This window comes from Trichomycterus rosablanca, chromosome 12 (assembly GCF_030014385.1).
Source record: "Trichomycterus rosablanca isolate fTriRos1 chromosome 12, fTriRos1.hap1, whole genome shotgun sequence".
Classification (NCBI taxonomy): domain Eukaryota; kingdom Metazoa; phylum Chordata; class Actinopteri; order Siluriformes; family Trichomycteridae; genus Trichomycterus; species Trichomycterus rosablanca.
In genome coordinates, this window is record NC_085999.1 from 21359193 (window position 1) to 21380579 (window position 21387).

Genomic DNA, 21387 nt, shown 5'->3' on the forward strand with positions numbered 1-21387 from the left:
TAAAACAAACAAACAAAACAACACCGGGGCAACATGCTAAAGTATACAGTCAGAGCAAAACTGTAGTGGCTTAGGGTCAAGAGTCTTAATGCCCTTGAGTAGTACAGCCAAAGCCTAGTCTTAACCCCCTTCAAACATCAGTGAAGAGACCTGAAGATGACAAACTCTCGTCATCTAGCGTGACAGAGCTTGAGAGGATCCGGATTAAGAATAGGATACAATGCCTAAATCTAGGTGTGCAAAGCTTGTAAACATGTATCCAAGAAGACTTGTAACAAAAATGCCTGGGTTTAATTCCCCAGCTGGAGAGCCAGGGTCCTTTCTGTGGAGTTTGCATGTGCTCCTTGTGTGATGTGTGTTTCCTCTGGGTGTTATGGTTCCCCCCCACGAGTCCAAAAACATGCAGTAAAGCTAACTCTTAGTGTGTGTGTGTGTGTGTGTGTGTGTGTGTGTGTGTGTGTGTGTGTGTGTGTGTGTTATCTTTATGATTGTCCATTATTAAGTGTAGATTACTGGGTAACTAGAAATAATATTCAGTTAAAACCAAAGTCACAACACAATAAAGTGTGCAAAAAGGAAAGGGGTCTGAATTTATTCTGAATCATCTGTATATTTGATAAGAATAGTTAGTTTTGTGCAAAAGTTAAGATGACCCTAAACTTGTGAGGGCTTTAACTTTAATTTGGTCAATAAGTGTTAACTAACTCATTAGGCAGGGTCATAAAGATTTGACAGCTGAAGTCATTTCAGAGTGTATTGAATTTTCTGTATTCTTTAAACTTTGTGCTGACACTTAGCATCCAATATGACATTAAAAGAACTACAGGAAGGTTTAGCTAATACAACTGTTAGTGCAACAATGCAGTGCTGCTCGAACAAATATGAAATACAAAGAAAAATTTGAAGTAAACCGTAAATGTGACATTATCAAAAAAAAATGTCTTGAAATAAATGTAAACTAGCAATAAGGCATTTAAGGTATTTTGAAAACAAGTGCTGTGGTCTAATGAAGTAAAAACAATTAATAATGTACATGTGCATTATTATAGAGATAGTTTTGTTTAATAGTTTGCAGCAGAGCTCATACTTTTTCCACCTAAAAATTCCACAAAATAATATGGCCCACACTTTTTCGCCAGTATGTTAAATGTGGATTTTTTTCTTTCAAGATAAAATATGTATCAGTGTAACCAAACATCAGTATTATTAAGATATATCTGACCGTGGTCTCCTGAATGCCAGGCCATACTGCTGACAGGCTAAACCCACAGTGGGAGTGTAAACTATAGGCATAAACTCCTCAATGTCCGAGGTCAACAGACGATAGAAGAGCTTCTCATTTCTGTCCTGTAAAGACATTAGTAAGATATATCTGAAAGAAAAAAAAGAAAAAAACAGTTAATAAAGTAGAAAATAATATGGTAAGGTTTATGCAGTTTTTAATGAAACAACAGGACGTCAAGGACATTTTTATGCATAAAGAGCCAAACCGAGGCAGTGGGTAACAGTAGATAGCATACTGCTGGGGGATAGGGGCAAGGCTGTTTGATTAAATTTAATCCTATTAAAGTCAACAAGTAAAGTGCTGGCCCAAATATAAGCTGATCCTGATAACAAGGTTCCACCTTATTAACCAAACCCTAAGCTTTTATTCTGCATAGCATACTAACAGATTTTTTTTTTTTTTTTTTACATTTAACTTGTTTTTAATGGCCTTTTGTGTACATGTATGTGAAATGTTTAGGTAGTGTAGGTAGCACAATCTTATTTCAATACATTTTTATAAGTTTTAAAAACATTACTTGTCAAGGGGGTTGAAACGTGTCTCATAACTCTTCATGACCCGGAGCACCTGGACGTCCTGGGAGAGAAAGCACGGGGGCAGCAGGCCATGAATGCCTAGCTGCAGCCTCTCTTCAAGGGTAAACGCCATGCCCTAAAAGCACAAAACTACAGCTTAGTTATGCAAGTTTCAACTACTGCTGTTGGCCTAAAACCACAATTTCAAAAATTTGGTTTAAATGAAATACATTGCATTTAGATGTCTTTAAGCATGAAAATACTTCCAGCACAAAAGAAAGACCACATGTTGAGTCTATTCATTTCTGACCAATGAAAAGTAAGTGTCCCTGTCCCACCCCTGTAACAACAGCACCTCCCCCTCTGTTCCCTTTTTACTATGACTATTTAAATGTGATTATCTTCCTTTGCCTTCTTAAACAAGGATACCACTTCTTGCTTGAAAAACTTTGAGACTGTGCAAATGAATACTAGATTTTTAAAAATATTTTATAAAACACACTATTATCCTGGATACATGTATCATTTATGACTTTGATTAATTAATTCTAATATAAATGCTCTAGTGCTTTTGCATCTTTACAGTGTCAGGCGAATATAGGTGGTATGTAAGATCTGCTTTCTCTTTTGCAGATTTGCTTATCAAGACTTATCAGTAGAAACTTTGATAAAATGGATTTATTACTTCTTGAAAACTAAATCGCTTACACAAAGTCTGACTGAACTTTGTGCATCCCCTTTTGATTTTACCCCTTAACAGTAATAGCCTCCAAAAGAAAATCAGCAGTGGCTTTCTCAAAACACATGGACATGTAAATTTTCATGTGTGCATTACCTTATTAAGCTGAGGGTTCCTTGTGATGTCATAGCCCCGTTTTTTGGTACTGATACTGCCAGGTTTGGAGGTGGTGTCTGAATGGCACACTCTTTGTGTCTCAAAGAGGCTGTAGGCTAACACTCGAATGGAGCTAGTGGTCTGTCTACAAAGAGACAGCACACTTTTACCAGACAGAGAGTTCATGCTTCCTAAAAGAAAATGATATAAAGAAGGTTGGTTGATGTTCGACCATACATGATGACACAATAACCTCTTTTCCACTAACAAAGTGCTGGTGGCGGAGCTAAAGAAGATATACTTTATTTGTCATATATACATATACAGTTGTACAGTACAATGAAATTCTTTCTTCGCATATCCCAGCTTGTTTGGAAGCTGGGGTCAGAGCGCAGGGTCAGCCATTGTACGGCGCCCCTGGAGTAGACAGGGTTAAGGGCCTTGCTCAAGGACCGGTTGATAGCCCAAAGCTCTACCCACCAGGCTACCACTGTTGCCGGTTCCTGTGAACTAGCAAACCTTTTAAAAACGAACCTGCATTTACACTGGTTTGAGAGCCTGTTTTGTTCTTTCAGAGTCTGTGCACGGCACAAAAGGTCTGTCATGAACTTAGATTACCTTCAAGATAAAATGTAAATGCTTTGTCTGTTTTAACTGTGTGCAGTTATTATGCACTGTGTTACACAAATATCTGTGACCTTAGTGGGCACTTTTTGTTTTTTTATTTATGTGCAGGACCATTTTACATATATTACGTGTGGTCATACACATCAGGTTATGTAGCTGCAGTGTTTCTTAGTTTATCTTGTATTTCTCGTGAGGACCATACCACAAGTGGTGTTTTTTTTTTTTTCACAGACCACTGAAAATTTATTACTGCTTTTTTGCTGGTTCTTGCCGTGACACCACTCCAGCACACCACAACTTCTTGTTCTTGTTGCTTTTAGATGTAAATGGCGGAAAGGCTGGTAAACAACATTACTATGGTGACGCTAGGAAAAACCCCCCTTCCCGCCGCTCTTTGTGTCACATGTTCGCTGGTTGCAGACCAGCAAGATTATGGGGCCAGAACAAAACCATCAAAAACAAGGAGGGATGTTCACATACCTTTGGCCTAATGTATATACAGTAATCCCTCCTCGATCGCGGGGGTTGCGTTCCTGAACCCTCCGCGAAAGGTGAAAATCCGCAAAACACATGTGTTTATATGGTTATTTTTATAAACCGATTCCATCGGCTTTAGCATTTAGCATCTTGTCATTAAAACCAATGGATCGAGGTAGCACAGCATGCTAACGTCAATATAACATCTCTCTTCATGTAACAATAACGGTTACATTTCCTGACAAGCCCGAACTTGCAAATAAAAACACTCGGTACAAGTTTATACAAGTAAAAAATCAGTAATATTTTATTTACGTTTGAAAAGAACTCCATTCGTTTGTCCGTACCGTCAGCCATGTTTATTTTTGTGCGAGAGAGGAGCACCTGACCCGCAATAAATTCTGGGATTGTCTTGATCACTAAGGAAGCGTCGGATGCTCACTCGTTTTTGAGTGAAAATAACGTTGAAACATTAAGAAGTGAGGATATTAAGGCATCTAGGATTTGGAACAGCCTCCTAATCGGGAGCTCGCACAGGATGACGTAAAATGCGTCTATGTAGAGAGAGAGCTAGCTTTTCAAACACACCCCTTGTCTGCAGAAATCCGCAAACCAGCGAAAAATCCGCAATTTATATTTAGACATGCTTGCAAAAAAATTCCGCGATAGAGGGAAGCCGCAAAAGTCGAAGCGCGATATAGCGAGGGATTACTGTGTATATATATATATATATATATATATATATATATATATATATATATATATATATATATATATATATATATATATATATATACAGTGTATCACAAAAGTGAGTACACCCCTCACATTTCTGCAAATATTTCATTATATCTTTTCATGGGACAACACTATAGACATGAAACTTGGATATAACTTAGAGTAGTCAGTGTACAACTTGTATAGCAGTGTAGATTTACTGTCTTCTGAAAATAACTCAACACACAGCCATTAATGTCTAAATAGCTGGCAACATAAGTGAGTACACCCCACAGTGAACATGTCCAAATTGTGCCCAAATGTGTCGTTGTCCCTCCCTGGTGTCATGTGTCAAGGTCCCAGGTGTAAATGGGGAGCAGGGCTGTTAAATTTGGTGTTTTGGGTACAATTCTCTCATACTGGCCACTAAATATTCAACATGGCACCTCATGGCAAAGAACTCTCTGAGGATGTGAGAAATAGAATTGTTGCTCTCCACAAAGATGGCCTGGGCTATAAGAAGATTGCTAACACCCTGAAACTGAGCTACAGCATGGTGGCCAAGGTCATACAGCGGTTTTCCAGGACAGGTTTCACCCGGAACAGGCTTCGCCAGGGTCGACCAAAGAAGTTGAGTCCACGTGTTCGGCGTTATATCCAGAGGTTGGCTTTAAAAAATAGACACATGAGTGCTGCCAGCATTGCTGCAGAGGTTGAAGACGTGGGAGGTCAGCCTGTCAGTGCTCAGACCATACGCCGCACACTGCATCAACTCGGTCTGCATGGTCGTCATCCCAGAAGGAAGCTGACGCACAAGAAAGCCCGCAAACAGTTTGCTGAAGACAAGCAGTCCAAGAACATGGATTACTGGAATGCCCTGTGGTCTGACGAGACCAAGATAAACTTGTTAGGCTCAGATGGTGTCCAGCATGTGTGGCGGCGCCAGCATGTGTGTCTTGGTGAGAAGTACCAAGACAACTGTATCTTGCCTACAGTCAAGCATGGTGGTGGTAGCATCATGGTCTTGGGCTGCATGAGTGTTGCTGGCACTGGGGAGCTGCAGTTCATTGAGGGAAACATGAATTCCAACATGTACTGTGACATTCTGAAACAGAGCATGATCCCCTCCCTTCGAAAACTGGGCCTCATGGCAGTTTTCCAACAGGATAACGACCCCAAACACAACCTCCAAGATGACAACTGCCTTGCTGAGGAAGCTGAAGGTAAAGGTGATGAACTAAACCCAATTGAGCACCTGTGGCGCATCCTCAAGTGGAAGGTGGAGGAGTTCAAGGTGTCTAACATCCACCAGCTCCGTGATGTCATCATGGAGGAGTGGAAGAGGATTCCAGTAGCAACCTGTGCAGCTCTGGTGAACTCCATGCCCAGGAGGGTTAAGGCAGTGCTGGATAAGAATGGTGGTCACACAAAATATTGACACTTTGGGCACAATTTGGACATGTTCACTGTGGGGTGTACTCACTTATGTTGCCAGCCATTTAGACATTAATGGCTGTGTGTTGAGTTATTTTCAGAAGACAGTCAATCTACACTGCTATACAAGCTGTACACTGACTACTCTAAGTTATATCCAAGTTTCATGTCTATAGTGTTGACCCATGAAAAGATATAATGAAATATTTGCAGAAATGTGAAACCCACCCCTGCACCCACCCGGCCCGTCTGTCAATTTTTAAAACCCAGTGTGGCCCTCGAGCCGAAAAGTTTGCCCACCCCTGCCCTACACCATACTAATAAATTATTGTGGTCTAAAACCAGGTGTTTCAGTTATTTTGTCCAACCCCTGTATATATGTATATATATATATATATATATATATATATATATATATATATATATATACACACAGGGTGGGCCATTTATATGGATACACCTAAATAAAATGGGAATGGTTGGTGATATTAACTTCCTGTTTGTGGCACATTAGTATATGGGAGGGGGAAAACTTTTCAAGATGGGTGGTGACCATGGCGGCCATTTTGAAGTCGGCCATTTTGGATCCAACTTTAGTTTTTTCAATGGGAAGAGGGTCATGTGACACATCAAACTTAATGAGAATTTCACAAGAAAAACAATGGTGTGCTTTTTATGGTGTGTGGTTTTAACATAACTTTATTCTTTCATGAGTTATTTACAAGCTTCTCTTTGTTTACAGCCATTGACATGTCGCAGAGGTTAACACGTGAGGAGCGGAAAGAAATTTTGTTGATGTCTGGTGAACGCAGTACCCGGGTCATTACAGCAGATTTCAATGCAAGACACCCTACGAGACCACCCATCTCCCATGCTACAGTTAGCAAACTGCTTGCCAAGTTTCGTGAAACTGGTTCAATGTGTTGGATTTGCCAAAATGTGGACGCATGAAAACTGTCACTAATGAAGAAACATCAGTGGCTGTCCTAGCTTCATTCAGCAAGAGCCCACAGCGTAGCACTCGCCGCATGTCACTGGAGAGTGGCATCAGTCGAACATCCCTTCGGCGGATATTAGCTACTCACAAATGGCACCCTTACAACATTTTGTTCAGTGATGAGGCAAACTTTTATGTGAATGGTGAAGTTAACAAACAAAACCACCGCTATTGGTCTGACACTAACCCACATTGGATAGATCCCTCCAAGACTGTTGGAACACAAAAATTGATGGTATGGTGTGGTATATGGGGTACAAAGATAGTGGGGCCATTCTTCATCAATGGAAACCTCAAGGCCACTGGATATTTGAAATTGCTACATGATGATGTGTTTCCCTCTTTATGCACTGAAGCTAGCACGTTCCCTGAGTTTTTCCAGCAAGATGGTGCACCACCACATTATGGGTGTCAGGGCCGAGCATTCCTAGATGAACAGTTTCCTGGAAAGTGGATTGGTCGTCGTGGGCCAGTTGAATGGCCCCCAAGGTCTCCCGATCTGACCCCCTTAGACTTTTATCTTTGGGGTCATCTGAAGGCAATTGTCTATGCTGTGAAGATACGAGATGTGCAGCACCTGAAACTACGGATACTGGAAGCCTGTGCTAGCATTTCTTCTGCGGTGTTGCTATCAGTGTGTAAAGAGTGGGAGAAGAGGGTTGCATTGACAATCCAACACAATGGGCAGCACTTTGAACACATTTTATAAGTGGTCAGAAACTTGTAAATAACTCATGAAAGAATAAAGTTACGTTAAAACCAAGCACACCATTGTTTTTCTTGTGAAATTCTCAATAAGTTTGATGTGTCACATGACCCTATTCCCATTGAAAAAACTAAAGTTGGATCCAAAATGGCCGACTTCAAAATGGCCACCATGGTCACCACCCATCTTGAAAAGTTTTCCCCCTCCCATATACTAATGTGCCACAAACAGGAAGTTAATATCACCAACCATTCCCATTTTATTTAGGTGTATCCATATAAATGGCCCACCCTATATATATACAGTGTATCACAAAAGTGAGTACACCCCTCACATTTCTGCAAATATTTTATTATATCTTTTCATGGGACAACACTATAGACATGAAACTTGGATATAACTTAGAGTAGTCAGTGTACAGCTTGTATAGCAGTGTAGATTTACTGTCTTCTGAAAATAACTCAACACACAGCCATTAATGTCTAAATAGCTGGCAACATAAGTGAGTACACCCCACAGTGAACATGTCCAAATTGTGCCCAAATGTGTCGTTGTCCCTCCCTGGTGTCATGTGTCAAGGTCCCAGGTGTAAATGGGGAGCAGGGCTGTTAAATTTGGTGTTTTGGGTACAATTCTCTCATACTGGCCACTGGATATTCAACATGGCACCTCATGGCAAAGAGGATGTGAGAAATAGAATTGTTGTTCTCCACAAAGATGGCCTGGGCTATAAGAAGATTGCTAACACCCTGAAACTGAGCTACAGCATGGTGGCCAAGGTCATACAGCGGTTTTCCAGGACAGGTTCCACTCGGAACAGGCTTCGCCAGGGTCGACCAAAGAAGTTGAGTCTACGTGTTCGGCGTCATATCCAGAGGTTGGCTTTAAAAAATAGACACGAGTGCTGCCAGCATTGCTGCAGAGGTTGAAGACGTGGGAGGTCAGCCTGTCAGTGCTCAGACCATACGCCGCACACTGCATCAACTCAGTCTGCATGGTCGTCATCCCAGAAGGAAGCTGACGCACAAGAAAGTCCAAGAACATGGATTACTGGAATGCCCTGTGGTCTGACGAGACCAAGATAAACTTGTTTGGCTCAGATGGTGTCCAGCATGTGTGGCGGCGCCCTGGTGAGAAGTACCAAGACAACTGTATCTTGCCTACAGTCAAGCATGGTGGTGGTAGCATCATGGTCTTGGGCTGCATGAGTGTTGCTGGCACTGGGGAGCTGCAGTTCATTGAGGGAAACATGAATTCCAACATGTACTGTGACATTCTGAAACAGAGCATGATCCCCTCCCTTCGAAAACTTTTCCAACAGGATAACGACCCCAAACACAACCTCCAAGATGACAACTGCCTTGCTGAGGAAGCTGAAGGTAAAGGTGATGGACTAAACCCAATTGAGCACCTGTGGCGCATCCTCAAGTGGAAGGTGGAGGAGTTCAAGGTGTCTAACATCCACCAGCTCCGTGATGTAATCATGGAGGAGTGGAAGAGGATTCCAGTAGCAACCTGTGCAGCTCTGGTGAATTCCATGCCCAGGAGGGTTAAGGCAGTGCTGGATAATAATAGTGGTCACACAAAATATTGACACTTTGGGCACAATTTGGACATGTTCACTGTAGGGTGTACTCACTTATGTTGCCAGCCATTTTAGACATTAATGGCTGTGTGTTGAGTTATTTTCAGAAGACAGTAAATCTACACTGCTATACAAGTTGTACACTGACTACTCTAAGTTAGATCCAAGTTTTATTTCTATAGTGTTGTCCCATGAAAAGATATAAAATATTTGCAGAAATGTGAGGGGTGTACTCACTTTTGTGATACACTGTATATACTGTGTGTATATATATATATATATATATATATATATATATATATATATATACAGTGTATCACAAAAGTGAGTACACCCCTCACATTTCTGCAGATATTTAAGTATATCTTTTCATGGGACAACACTGACAAAATGACACTTTGACACAATGAAAAGTAGTCTGTGTGCAGCTTATATAACAGTGTAAATTTATTCTTCCCTCAAAATAACTCAATATACAGCCATTAATGTCTAAACCACCGGCAACAAAAGTGAGTACACCCCTAAGAGACTACACCCCTAAATGTCCAAATTGAGCACTGCTTGTCATTTTCCCTCCAAAATGTCATGTGATTTGTTAGTGTTACTAGGTCTCAGGTGTGCATAGGGAGCAGGTGTGTTCAATTTAGTAGTACAGCTCTCACACTCTCTCATACTGGTCACTGAAAGTTCCAACATGGCACCTCATGGCAAAGAACTCTCTGAGGATCTTAAAAGATGAATTGTTGCACTACATGAAGATGGCCAAGGCTACAAGAAGATTGCCAACACCCTGAAACTGAGCTGCAGCACAGTGGCCAAGATCATCCAGCGTTTTAAAAGAGCAGGGTCCACTCAGAACAGACCTCGCGTTGGTCGTCCAAAGAAGCTGAGTGCACGTGCTCAGCGTCACATCCAACTGCTGTCTTTGAAAGATAGGCGCAGGAGTGCTGTCAGCATTGCTGCAGAGATTGAAAAGGTGGGGGGTCAGCCTGTCAGTGCTCAGACCATACGCCACACACTACATCAAATTGGTCTGCATGGCTGTCACCCCAGAAGGAAGCCTCTTCTGAAGTCTCTACACAAGAAAGCCCGCAAACAGTTTGCTGAAGACATGTCAACAAAGGACATGGATTACTGGAACCATGTCCTATGGTCTGATGAGACCAAAATTAATTTGTTTGGTTCAGATGGTCTCAAGCATGTGTGGCGGCAATCAGGTGAGGAGTACAAAGATAAGTGTGTCATGCCTACAGTCAAGCATGGTGGTGGGAATGCCATGGTCTGGGGCTGCATGAGTGCAGCAGGTGTTGGGGAGTTACATTTCATTGAGGGACACACTCCAATATGTACTGTGAAATACTGAAGCAGAGCATGATCCCCTCCCTCCGGAAACTGGGTCGCAGGGCAGTGTTCCAGCATGATAATGACCCCAAACACACCTCTAAGACGACCACTGCTTTATTGAAGAGGCTGAGGGTAAAGGTGATGGACTGGCCAAGTGTGTCTCCAGACCTAAACCCAATAGAACATCTTTGGGGCATCCTCAAGCGGAAGGTGGAGGAGCGCAAAGTCTCGAATATCCGCCAGCTCCGTGATGTCGTGGAAAAGCATTCCAGTGCAACCTGTGAAGCTCTGGTAAACTCCATGCCCAGGAGAGTTAAGGCAGTTCTGGGAAATAATGGTGGCCACACAAAATATTGACACTTCAGGAACTTTCACTAAGGGGTGTACTCACTTTTGTTGCCGGTGGTTTAGACATTAATGGCTGTATATTTAGTTATTTTGAGGGAAGAATAAATTTACACTGTTATATAAGCTGCACACAGACTACTTTTCATTGTGTCAAAGTGTCATTTTGTCAGTGTTGTCCCATGAAAAGATATACTTAAATATCTGCAGAAATGTGAGGGGTGTACTCACTTTTGTGATACACTGTATATACTGGTGCTGGTCATAAAATTAGAATATCATGAAAAAGTTTATTTATTTCAGTAATTCCATTCAAAAAGTGAAACTTGTATATTATATTCATTCATTACACACAGACTGATATATTTCAAATGTTTATTTCTTTTAATGTTGATTATTATAACTGACAACTAATGAAAATCCCAAATTCAGTATCTCAGAAAATTAGAATATTACTTAAGACCAATACAAAAAAAGGATTTTTAGAAATGTTGGCCAACTGAAAAGTATGAACATGAAAAGTATGAGCATGTACAGCACTCAATACTTAGTTGGGACTCCTTTTGCCTGGATTACTGCAGCAATGCGGCGTGGCATGAAGTCCATCAGTCTGTGGAACTGCTCAGGTGTTATGAGAGCCCAGGTTGCTCTGATAGTGGCCTTCAGCTCTTCTGAATTGTTGGGTCTGGCGTATCGCATCTTCCTCTTCACAATACCCCATAGATTTTCTATGGGGTTAAGGTCAGGCGAGTTTGCTGGCCAATTAAGAACAGGGATACCATGGTCCTTAAACCAGGTACTGGTAGCTTTGGCACTGTGTGCAGGTGCCAAGTCCTGTTGGAAAATGAAATCTGCATCTCCATAAAGTTGGTCAGCAGCAGGAAGCATGAAGTGCTCTAAAACTTCCTGGTAGACGGCTGCGTTGACCTTGGACCTCAGAAAACACAGTGGACCAACACCAGCAGATGACATGGCACTCCAAACCATCACTGACTCTGGAAACTTTACACTGAACCTCAAGCAACGTGGATTCTGTGCCTCTCCTCTCTTCCTCCAGACCCTGGGACCTTGATTTCCAAAGGTAATGCTAAATTTACTTTCATCAGAGAACATAACTTTGGACCACTCAGCAGTCCTTTTTGTCTTTAGCCCAGGCGAGATGCTTCTGACGCTGTCTCTTGTTCAAGAGTGGCTTGACACAAGGAATGCAACAGCTAAAACCCATGTCTTGCATACGTCTGTGCGTGGTGGTTCCTGAAGCACTGACTCCAGCTGCAGTCCACTCTTTGTGAATCTCCCCCACATTTTTGAATGGGTTTTGCTTCACAATCCTCTCCAGGGTGCGGTTATCCCTATTGCTTGTACACTTTTTTCTACCACATCTTATACAGTGGGGTCAAAAAGTATTTAGTCAGCCACTGATTGTGCAAGTTCTCCTACTTAGAAAGATGAGAGAGGTCTGTAATTTTCATCATAGGTACACTTCAACTATGAGAGACAAAATGAGAAAAATTTTGTTTTTTCCTCATTTTGTCTCTCATAGTTAGTGTACCTATGATGAAAATTACAGACCTCTCTCCTCTTTCTAAGTAGGAGAACTTGCACAATCAGTGGCTGACTAAATACTTTTTGGCCCCACTGTATGTATGTATGTATGTATATATATATATGTATATATATATATATATATATATATATATATATATATATATATATATATATATTAGGGCTGTCAAACGATTAAATTTTTTAATCGCGATTAATCTCAGAATTGCATATAGTTAATCGCGATTAATCGCTTTTTTTTTTTTTTTTTTTTTTAAAGGAGGTGGTTTTAATGTTATGGCTGATCGGTGTACATACACTAACATACACAAAAACTCATTCACAATCAACACAGTCTTGTTCCCTGGGTTCTGACAACTCATACTAGTGACTATATTACTTGCATCTTTGCACAATATTGCATTGTTTTTGCACTTTATTCTCACCTTATTCTACCTGCTGCTATATAAACCCTATGCTGCTAACTGGATATCAGAATACGTTTTTATTAGGGCTGTCGAAGTTAACGCGATAATAATAACGCGTTCCAGTGTTGCCAGATTGGGCGGTTATCACCAAATATGGCGGATTTTGTTGGAAAACAATTTAATAGCATTTAAATAACACTTCTGTTTAAAAGAAAATATTCAGTTTTAAGAAGCACCAGCATTGTAAAAGGATATTAAAAGTAAAGTCAATTTTCAATGCTGATTTGGCTTAATAGTGTTGGTCATAGTAGTGGTATCAAATTCTTGAAATGATAAAGTATTGCAAAGGAATATCTTTGAAATTCTTCCTCATAATGTTAAGGTTGCTATATTTTGGTTTTTCACTTGTCAGGGAAAATTAAGAGAGAAAAAAGCTTATTATTATCATGCGTGTGATATATATAATTTACGTGATCTGCGTATCACGTTACCACTGTACGTCACTGAGCTGATATGTGTATCAGGTGACCAGCAGGTAACGGCGTGTTATGTTTAAGTGTGATGCTCCAAGTTGTGGATTAAGCAATAAAGACAACACGTTCTCCACATAACTAGTCTCCACTAACCTGATTATTAGTCTAGTACTGTACCTTAACCAGTAGCACTGCACAATTATATGATACATTTAGAAGTTGCCTCCATAGGCAAATGGATTTACATATACCATATATCTTTAAACAGTAAAACAGGCTTGAGTGTTTACTTTTACAGTGCAGGATATTTGTATTGCTACTATCCATTACACAATTATTTTAAATTATATTTTGTTCAGCTATATAACATAAACAGTTAAAGCCAAATGTTTTAAACAGCAGTTCAGAACATCTATGTACCGTATATGACAGTCTTGAGATTGTAATGATTTCTGCAACGATTCTTTTAATGTGACTAAATAATTTAAACACTTGCTTTTTTATCCAAAAACTATTTTATAGTTCCATGGGTTTTGAAGGACAAGAAAACAGATTTTTTGAAGATGAAACTTTAGTGCTGGCAAAGACCTGTGAGAGTACCCTGGACAGCAAAGAACACGCTAATGAACAAGCCATTAAAAAGCCTTGACTGTAAACATCGTCACCTTCCAACAGCTCCTAATAAATGTTTTGATGGTTCTTGGATTACAGTGGATAATCTAGACAATTCTCTCCTCAGCTGAAGTTGACACTGAGTTTTTCGCATAACCAAACTTTTTTAATTGTTGTTTTTAAAGCTATATTTGTACAAGCTCATAAAGTCATCATCTATAATTAATTGATCATAATCCTTAACAAACAATACGGAGGCCATGTCACAAAGTCACCAGCATTGCAGAAAATTCCAAGATCGTCATGTCATTCAATAATGTACGTTAGCCTTTAACTTCCAAGATGTCTTACCCGGTGCAGTGCACTAACACAGGCCCAAAGGAAACATTTTGGATTCAGTGTAGCTATTTATCTTGTTTCTCAATATTAAAATTGTCAACACTGCAATGAGACCCCGTCATTTAATTAAAAACATGTCTATTTTATTAGCGGTAGGTGTTGTGCATTATATTCCTATATGACGACTGTAACGTCATTAAAAAGCAGTTGCATAAAGAAATAATTAAAACAAACGACATGTAGTTATCAGCCGTAAATAGGAGTTCGTGTAATATACGAACAGCACAAAAATGGCTAGCTAGACCTGTTATGGCTACCAGCGCCACCCAGAAAAACAAGAAGGAAAATACCTGGGTAAAAATAGAATCCTTGTGTTCTTTTTTATGTAGAGACAGTTGTATAGTGCATGTGATTTGGAGAGATGGACCTGGTGCCTGTTTGCCGCCGCTTCTGTTGTATTTTCAGATGTGGCTGTCCTCCGATTGTACACAAAACTGCTTCAAGCTTCTTTGACATTGACTCCTCCACTTCCTAAAGCGCCAACAGTGAAGCCACGCCTGTTTACCAATCAGGAGTAGCGACAGACAGCGAACGAGTTTTATGTCCAAATACAAGAGCATACTAGCATACTGCATAGCATGTATAAATTCTACCTCATTTATGGTTTAGAATTAATTTCACTTAAGAATTAGTAGGAATTAGTAGAAATAGCTCCTTTGTTTGCAAGCACACTATGGTATTAATTTCAAAACAAAACTCTTTATTTTTAATTTAACATACTCTCTGAGGTAGGATTTTAACGTTATGTTTTACACTTTGTTTACAGTCATGACAGGACAGGCAATTAGACTACACATGATTGATCAGTTTATTGTCAAACACTGTCACAAGCAATTTTGTAACTTTAATTAATCTATTTTTTGACTATGGGAGGAAACCAGCGCTCCCAAAGAAAACCCACACAAACACATGATAACATGCAAACACCACAACTGGAATCAAACCCAGGTCCTTCTTGCAGTGAGGCTACAGTGCTAACCACTGAGCAACTGTACAATCCTACTGTCAGTGACTATATCCACTTCGAATGTACACACAATTTCTAATCCTCATCATATGTTTGGTATAATTGATAAATTATACACCTGAGTATAATCCTACGAAATCCCTGACTTTGTGCAATTGTACCTATAAAAAAGGCAAAGGGTTGTTGGTAAAGTCTGAACACTTTTGGTTATTCAATTGCTGGTTTCCGAATACTTTTGGCCATGTTGTTGGTGGTGTCTTAATACTTTTTATCATGCAGTTGGTGGCGTCTGAAGACATTTGGGCATTCAGTTGTTGGTTTCTGAATACTTTTGGTCATGTAGTTTGTTGTGTCCGAATACTTTTGGTCATGTAGCTGGTGGTGTCCAAATACTTTTTGTCATGCAGTTGGTAGTGTCAGAATACTTTTGGTCATGTAGTTGGTGGTATCCAAAAACTTTTGGTCATGCAGCTGGCGGCGTCTGAACATTTTTGATCATGCAGATGGAGGCATCCGAATACTTTTGGTCATGCAGTTGGTGGTGTTCCAATACTTTTGGTCATGTAGTTGGTGGTGTCTGAATCCTTTTGGTCATACAGCTGGTGGTGTTCCAATACTTTTGTCATGTAGTTGGTGGCGTCTGAACACTTTTGGTCATGCAATTGTTGCAGGCTGAATATTTTTTGTCATGTAGTTGGTGGGGTCCTAATACTTTTGGTCATGCGGTTGGTGGTGTTCCGACACTTTTATCATGTAGTTGGTGGCGTCCGAACAATTTTGGTCATGCAGTTGTTGGTGTCCAAATACTTTTGGTCATGTCATTGATGCTTTTGGAACTTTGGTGCTGGCAAAGACTTGTGAGAGTACTCTGGACAGCAAAGAACACGCTAATGAACAAGCCATTAAAAAGCCTTGACTGTAAACATTGTCACCTTCCAACAGCTCCTAATAAATGTTTTGATGGTTCTTGGATTACAGTGGATAATCTAGACAATTCTCTCCTCAGCTGAAGTTGACACTGAGGTTTTAGCCTAACCAAACTTTTTTAATTGTTATATTTAAACAAGCTACATTTGTACAAGCTCATAAAAGTCATCATCTATAATTAATTTATCATAATCCTTAACAAACAATATGAAGGCCATGCCACAAAGTCACCAGCATTGCAGAAAATTCCAAGATCATCATGTCATTCAATAATGTACGTTAGCCTTTAACTTCCAAAATGTCTTACCCGGTGCAGTACACTAACACAGGCCCAAAGGAAACATTTTTGACATTATTTATCATGTTTCTCAATATTAAAATTGTCAACACTGCAATGAGACCCCATCATTTACTAAAAACAGTTCTATTTCATTAGCGGTAGATGTTAAATGGGTATAAAAACGGGTGTAGTGGGTGAACGGGTGGGCGGATCCAAAAGCTGTAAATAATCTGCGGTGTCATCAACGGGCTGGACGATTAAGAATTGGAAAGGCATTGATATCTCGAAAATTGTAAACAAAGAAAGCCAGACAAAAGACGGGTGGAATAACAAGAATTACTAGAGAAGTGCATTTCCTAAACAAAATGCGAGTGTGATTGCAGCAAATGCAGGTGAGCGGGTGTGCATATCCAAAAATTGCATAGAAGCTGGGTGTCATCAATGGGCCTGACGATTTACAATTGGAATTGTTCAACAGGCTGGATGATTTAGAGTTGAAAAGGCGTTGATATCTCGAAATTTCAAAAAATTAATGGAAGTAAAAGGGGCAAAAAAAAAAAACGAGCGAGGCGGGTGAGTGGGTGTGCGCGTGGTGTCATCAACAGGCCAGGCGATTTAGAGTTGGAACAGTGTTGAGATCTCGAAATTTAAAAAAATTAATGGAAGTAAATGGGGCAACAACAAAAAAACAACAAAAAAACGGGCATGGCAGGTGGGCGAGTGAGCGGGTGTGCGTATTCAAAAGCTGCATACAAGTCGAGGTGTCATCAACGGGCCGGACGATTTACAATTGAAATGGCGTTGATATCTCGAAATTTTTAAAAATGAATGGAAGTGAATAAGAGACCGCCGTGTAATTGACAGGCCTGGACGATTTACAATTGGAATGACGTTGATTTCTCAAAATTTTCAAAAATGAATGCAGGTAAATAAGGCAAAAAAACGTGAGTGGCGAGTGAGCAGGTGTGCGTACCTTAAAGCTGTCTAAAAGTCATGGTGTCAGCAAAGGGCTGGACAATTTACAATTTGAACGATGTTGATAGCTCAATATTTTCAAAAATGAATGGATGTGAATGGGGCAAAAAAAATGGGCGTGGCAGGTGAGCGAATGTGCGTATTTAAAAATTGTGTACAAGCCGTGGTGTCATCAACTATGAGTTAGACTATGACTAACGAATAACAATATTGAGATTGCCTATTGCCTACTGTTGGAACTGCGTTGATGTTTCGAAATTTCAAAAAATGAATGGAAGTGAATGGGGATTAAAAAAAAAGAGCGTGGAAGGTGAGCTGGTGTGCGTATTCAAATGTGGTATCCAAGTCAGGGTGTCCTCAACGGGCTGTACGATTTAGAGTTGGAATGGCGTTGATATCTCACATTTTTAAAAAATAAATGGAAGTATGCCCTCTTTCACCACTACTTTTTAATGTGGCTATTGAGCCTTTAGCAATACTACTTTGCAATCTCCAGCAGTTTGAGGGCATACAAAACAAAGGGTAAACAAATTCATAAACTTTCTTTGTATGCAGATTATTTACTTTTATACATCTCCAACCCAATCTCCTCATTACCACCGATATTAGATACCCTAGAACCCAGCAGCAGCATTAATTCCACAGTCAGTATTTCCATTTAAAGTTGTACAGGACAGGTTTAAATTAGGGCTGTCGAAGTTAACGCGATAATAACGCATTAACGCGATCTCAATTTAACGCGATTTTAAAAAATAGTGTCGTTAACGCAAATTCTATAGAGGAAAAATGTACCTATACAGGCAGTGAGTGCCATGTAGAATTACATAACGAAGACCTGCATTGTTATGTTTTGTACTTAACCACGAAATACTGTACAAATGACACTAGTTATGTGGAGAACGTGTTGTCTTTATTGCTTAATCCACAACTTGGAGCATCACACTTAAACATAACATGCCGTTACCCGCTGGTCACCTGATACACATATTAGCTCAGTGACGTACAGTGGTAACGTGATACGCAGATCACGTAAATGATATATATCACACGCATGATAATAATAAGCTTTTTTCTCTCTTAATTTTCCCTGACAAGTGAAAAACCAAAATATAGCAACCTTAACATTATGAGGAAGAATTTCAAAGATATTCCTTTGCAATACTTCATCATTTCAAGAATATGATACAGACTGACCAACACTATTAAGACAAATCAGCATTGAAAATTGACTTTACTTTTAATATCCTTTTACAATGCTGGTGCTTCTTAAAACTGAATATTTTCTTTTAAACAGAAGTGTTATTTAAATGCTATTAAATTGTTTTCCAACAAAATCCGCCCAATCTGGAAACACTGGAACGCGTTATTATTATCGCGTTAACTTCGACAGCCCTAATAAAAACGTATTCTGATATCCAGTTAGCAGCGTAGGGTTTATATAGCAGCAGGTAGAATAAGGTGAGAATAAGGTGCAAAAACAATGCAATATTGTGCAAAGATGCAAGTAATATAGTCACTAGTATGAGTTGTCAGAACCCAGGGAACAAGACTGTGTTGATTGTGAATGAGTTTTTGTGTATGTTAGTGTATGTACACCGATCAGCCATAACATTAAAACCACCTCCTTTAAAAAAAAAAAAAAAAAAAAAAAAAAAAAAAAGATTAATCGCGATTAACTATATGACATTCTGAGATTAATCGCGATTACAATTTTTAATCGGTTGACAGCCCTAGTTTAAATATTTGGGGATTGTTTTTACCAGTTCTTTAATGGAACTCTTTAATAAAAATTTTGGGCCATTAATGGATCAATGCAAGACAGACCTGAATAGATGGTCCTCCCTTCCATTATCTTTGATGGGTCGAGTTAATCTGATTAAAATGGTTACCTTACCCAGGTTAATTTATCTTTCAACATATTCCTTTCTTCATTAAAAAATCCTTCTTTAATAATTTAGATGGGCAGCTCGGATCGTTTCTGTCGGGAAATTAAACGGCTGGTCTTAGAAAGTCTATACTCCAACTTCCCAAATCAGACGGAGGCCTCTCCCTGCCCAATTTTCAACATTGTTATTGGGCCTGTAATATTCATAAGCTTCTATATTGGGTTCATGATGAACTGTCAGACAGCGTCCCCCCCTGGACACATATTGAGACTTGCACCTCACAATGTTCACTACATGCCTTGATCAGTGCAAAACTTCCTTTAAGATTTGGTCCCAATTCAGAAAGCAGTTTGGGTTACACAATGCCTCTATTAATATACCCATTGCGGATAATCCTTTGTTTCCCCCCTCTCGATCTGACCCAGTGTTTCGGGTTTGGTCCACAAAAGGCATTATTAGGATCAGTGATCTATATGAGGATAATACATTCATATCTTTGTCTACTCTGTCAGCTAAATATAATCTACCAAATACACATCTGTTTAGTTTTTTTCAGATCAGACACTATGTTAAAAAACTCTTCCCTCACTTTCCCAACCGGCCTTCTGCTGCTCTTGATTGCTCTCAGAAACATCTTATATCACATCTCTATAGTCTAATTAATGCGATAAGTTCCCTTCCTAATGACTTTTATAAAGAGTTTTGGGAAAAAGATTTGGGAATGATTATTCCTGAGAATCAATGGTGTGAAGTATTGAACAGGGTTCATTCATCTTCTATCTGTGCCAGACATGGACTCTTACAGTGCAAAGTAGTTCATAGAGCTCACCTTACCAATGCTAGGTTAGCACGTATTTTTCCTGGCAGAAGTGATGCATGCGAGAGGTGTAAACAATCACCTGCTGTTCATATACATATGTTCTGGGCATGTCCTAGACTTGGGAATTTCTGACATGTAATGAATAGGGAGTCTGGATAGAGAATAGAAAGGGTTTATGTATTTATTTATTTATTTATTTATTTTTATTATTATTTATTATTTTTATTTATTAAATTTTTTATGGGTGAAAGTTTGGTGAATATGCAGATATAGGTATGTATATACACATATGTATGTAGTGTCAGGTCAGGGCTCTTCCCTGCTACTGGTACCATGTAACCCAGTACTACCTGTTGCATGAGGGGGTGATAGCATGGCACCTCAGGGCGCATGACTTCCAGAACGGAAGCACCAGCCAGGGCGGATGAGGTCGTTGCGACCTATAACGACCACATGCTCACGAACAAGGCGAGACACCGTGTAGGAGGAATTCGGCTGTGGTCATGCTTGGAGAGGAGATGGGGGCCACCAAGTATTCCCAAGCCCACAGAAAAGACATGAGACATGAGGCAAGTCAAGATACCGGATTGGTCGAGGCCCGGGTTAACAACGGCCGCGCTCTCCATCGGCGGTACCCAGGATGGAAGTGTCAAGTATGCTACTGGGACCAAGACCGCTTTAAAACTGACGACAGACCAAGTCACCATCGGCACATGGAATGTCCGCACCCTGTGGGAAGCTAAAGGAGCTTGAGCATGCTCTGTCACACTACCGCTGGGATATCATTGGCATTATGCGACAGGCTTTGGAGAGACAACAACAGAAGAGGATCATAAACTGTGGTACAGTGGAGATGAAAAGAATCACCAACATGGTGTTGCTTTTATTGTGCGCAAGGAAATCCTTGGTTGCGTTATTAACTGCACACCTATATCCAGCAGAATTATTTCACTAAGAATATCAGCCAAGCCCAGGAACATCACAATCATTGAGGCATACGCACCTACAGCGGACTACAGTGACGAAGAGGTAGAAGAGGTTCTATGAGCATTTGGAACAAACAATCCAGAGGAGTCCTAAGAAAGACATTCTCATAGTGCGAGGGGACTGGAATGCCAAAGTCGGTCCCGACTCCTATCAACAATGGGCTGGAACAGTCAGAAAGTTTAGCACAGGGGAAACAAATGATCGGGGACTTAGACTGCTGA

The 21387-nt window shown here is 40.1% G+C and overlaps 1 protein-coding gene across 3 annotated transcripts in view; it reads right to left on the reverse strand.

Annotated features, from left to right (window-relative positions):
* Positions 1-14757, reverse strand: part of me3 (malic enzyme 3, NADP(+)-dependent, mitochondrial) — a 41865-nt gene extending 27108 nt beyond the window's left edge. For 2 of the 3 annotated variants that reach the window (XM_063005863.1, XM_063005865.1), the window contains exons 1-4: positions 14615-14757; positions 2636-2826; positions 1803-1936; positions 1223-1372 (exon numbers count right to left, since the gene is read on the reverse strand). In XM_063005863.1, coding sequence (XP_062861933.1) covers positions 1223-1372; positions 1803-1936; positions 2636-2821 — 470 coding nt within the window. In that variant the 5' untranslated portion in view covers positions 2822-2826; positions 14615-14757. Of the gene's footprint in view, positions 1-1222; positions 1373-1802; positions 1937-2030; positions 2058-2635; positions 2827-14614 lie in introns of those variants that run through there. The other variant, XM_063005864.1, reaches the window with a different exon arrangement.
* Positions 14758-21387: the final 6630 nt, after the last annotated feature.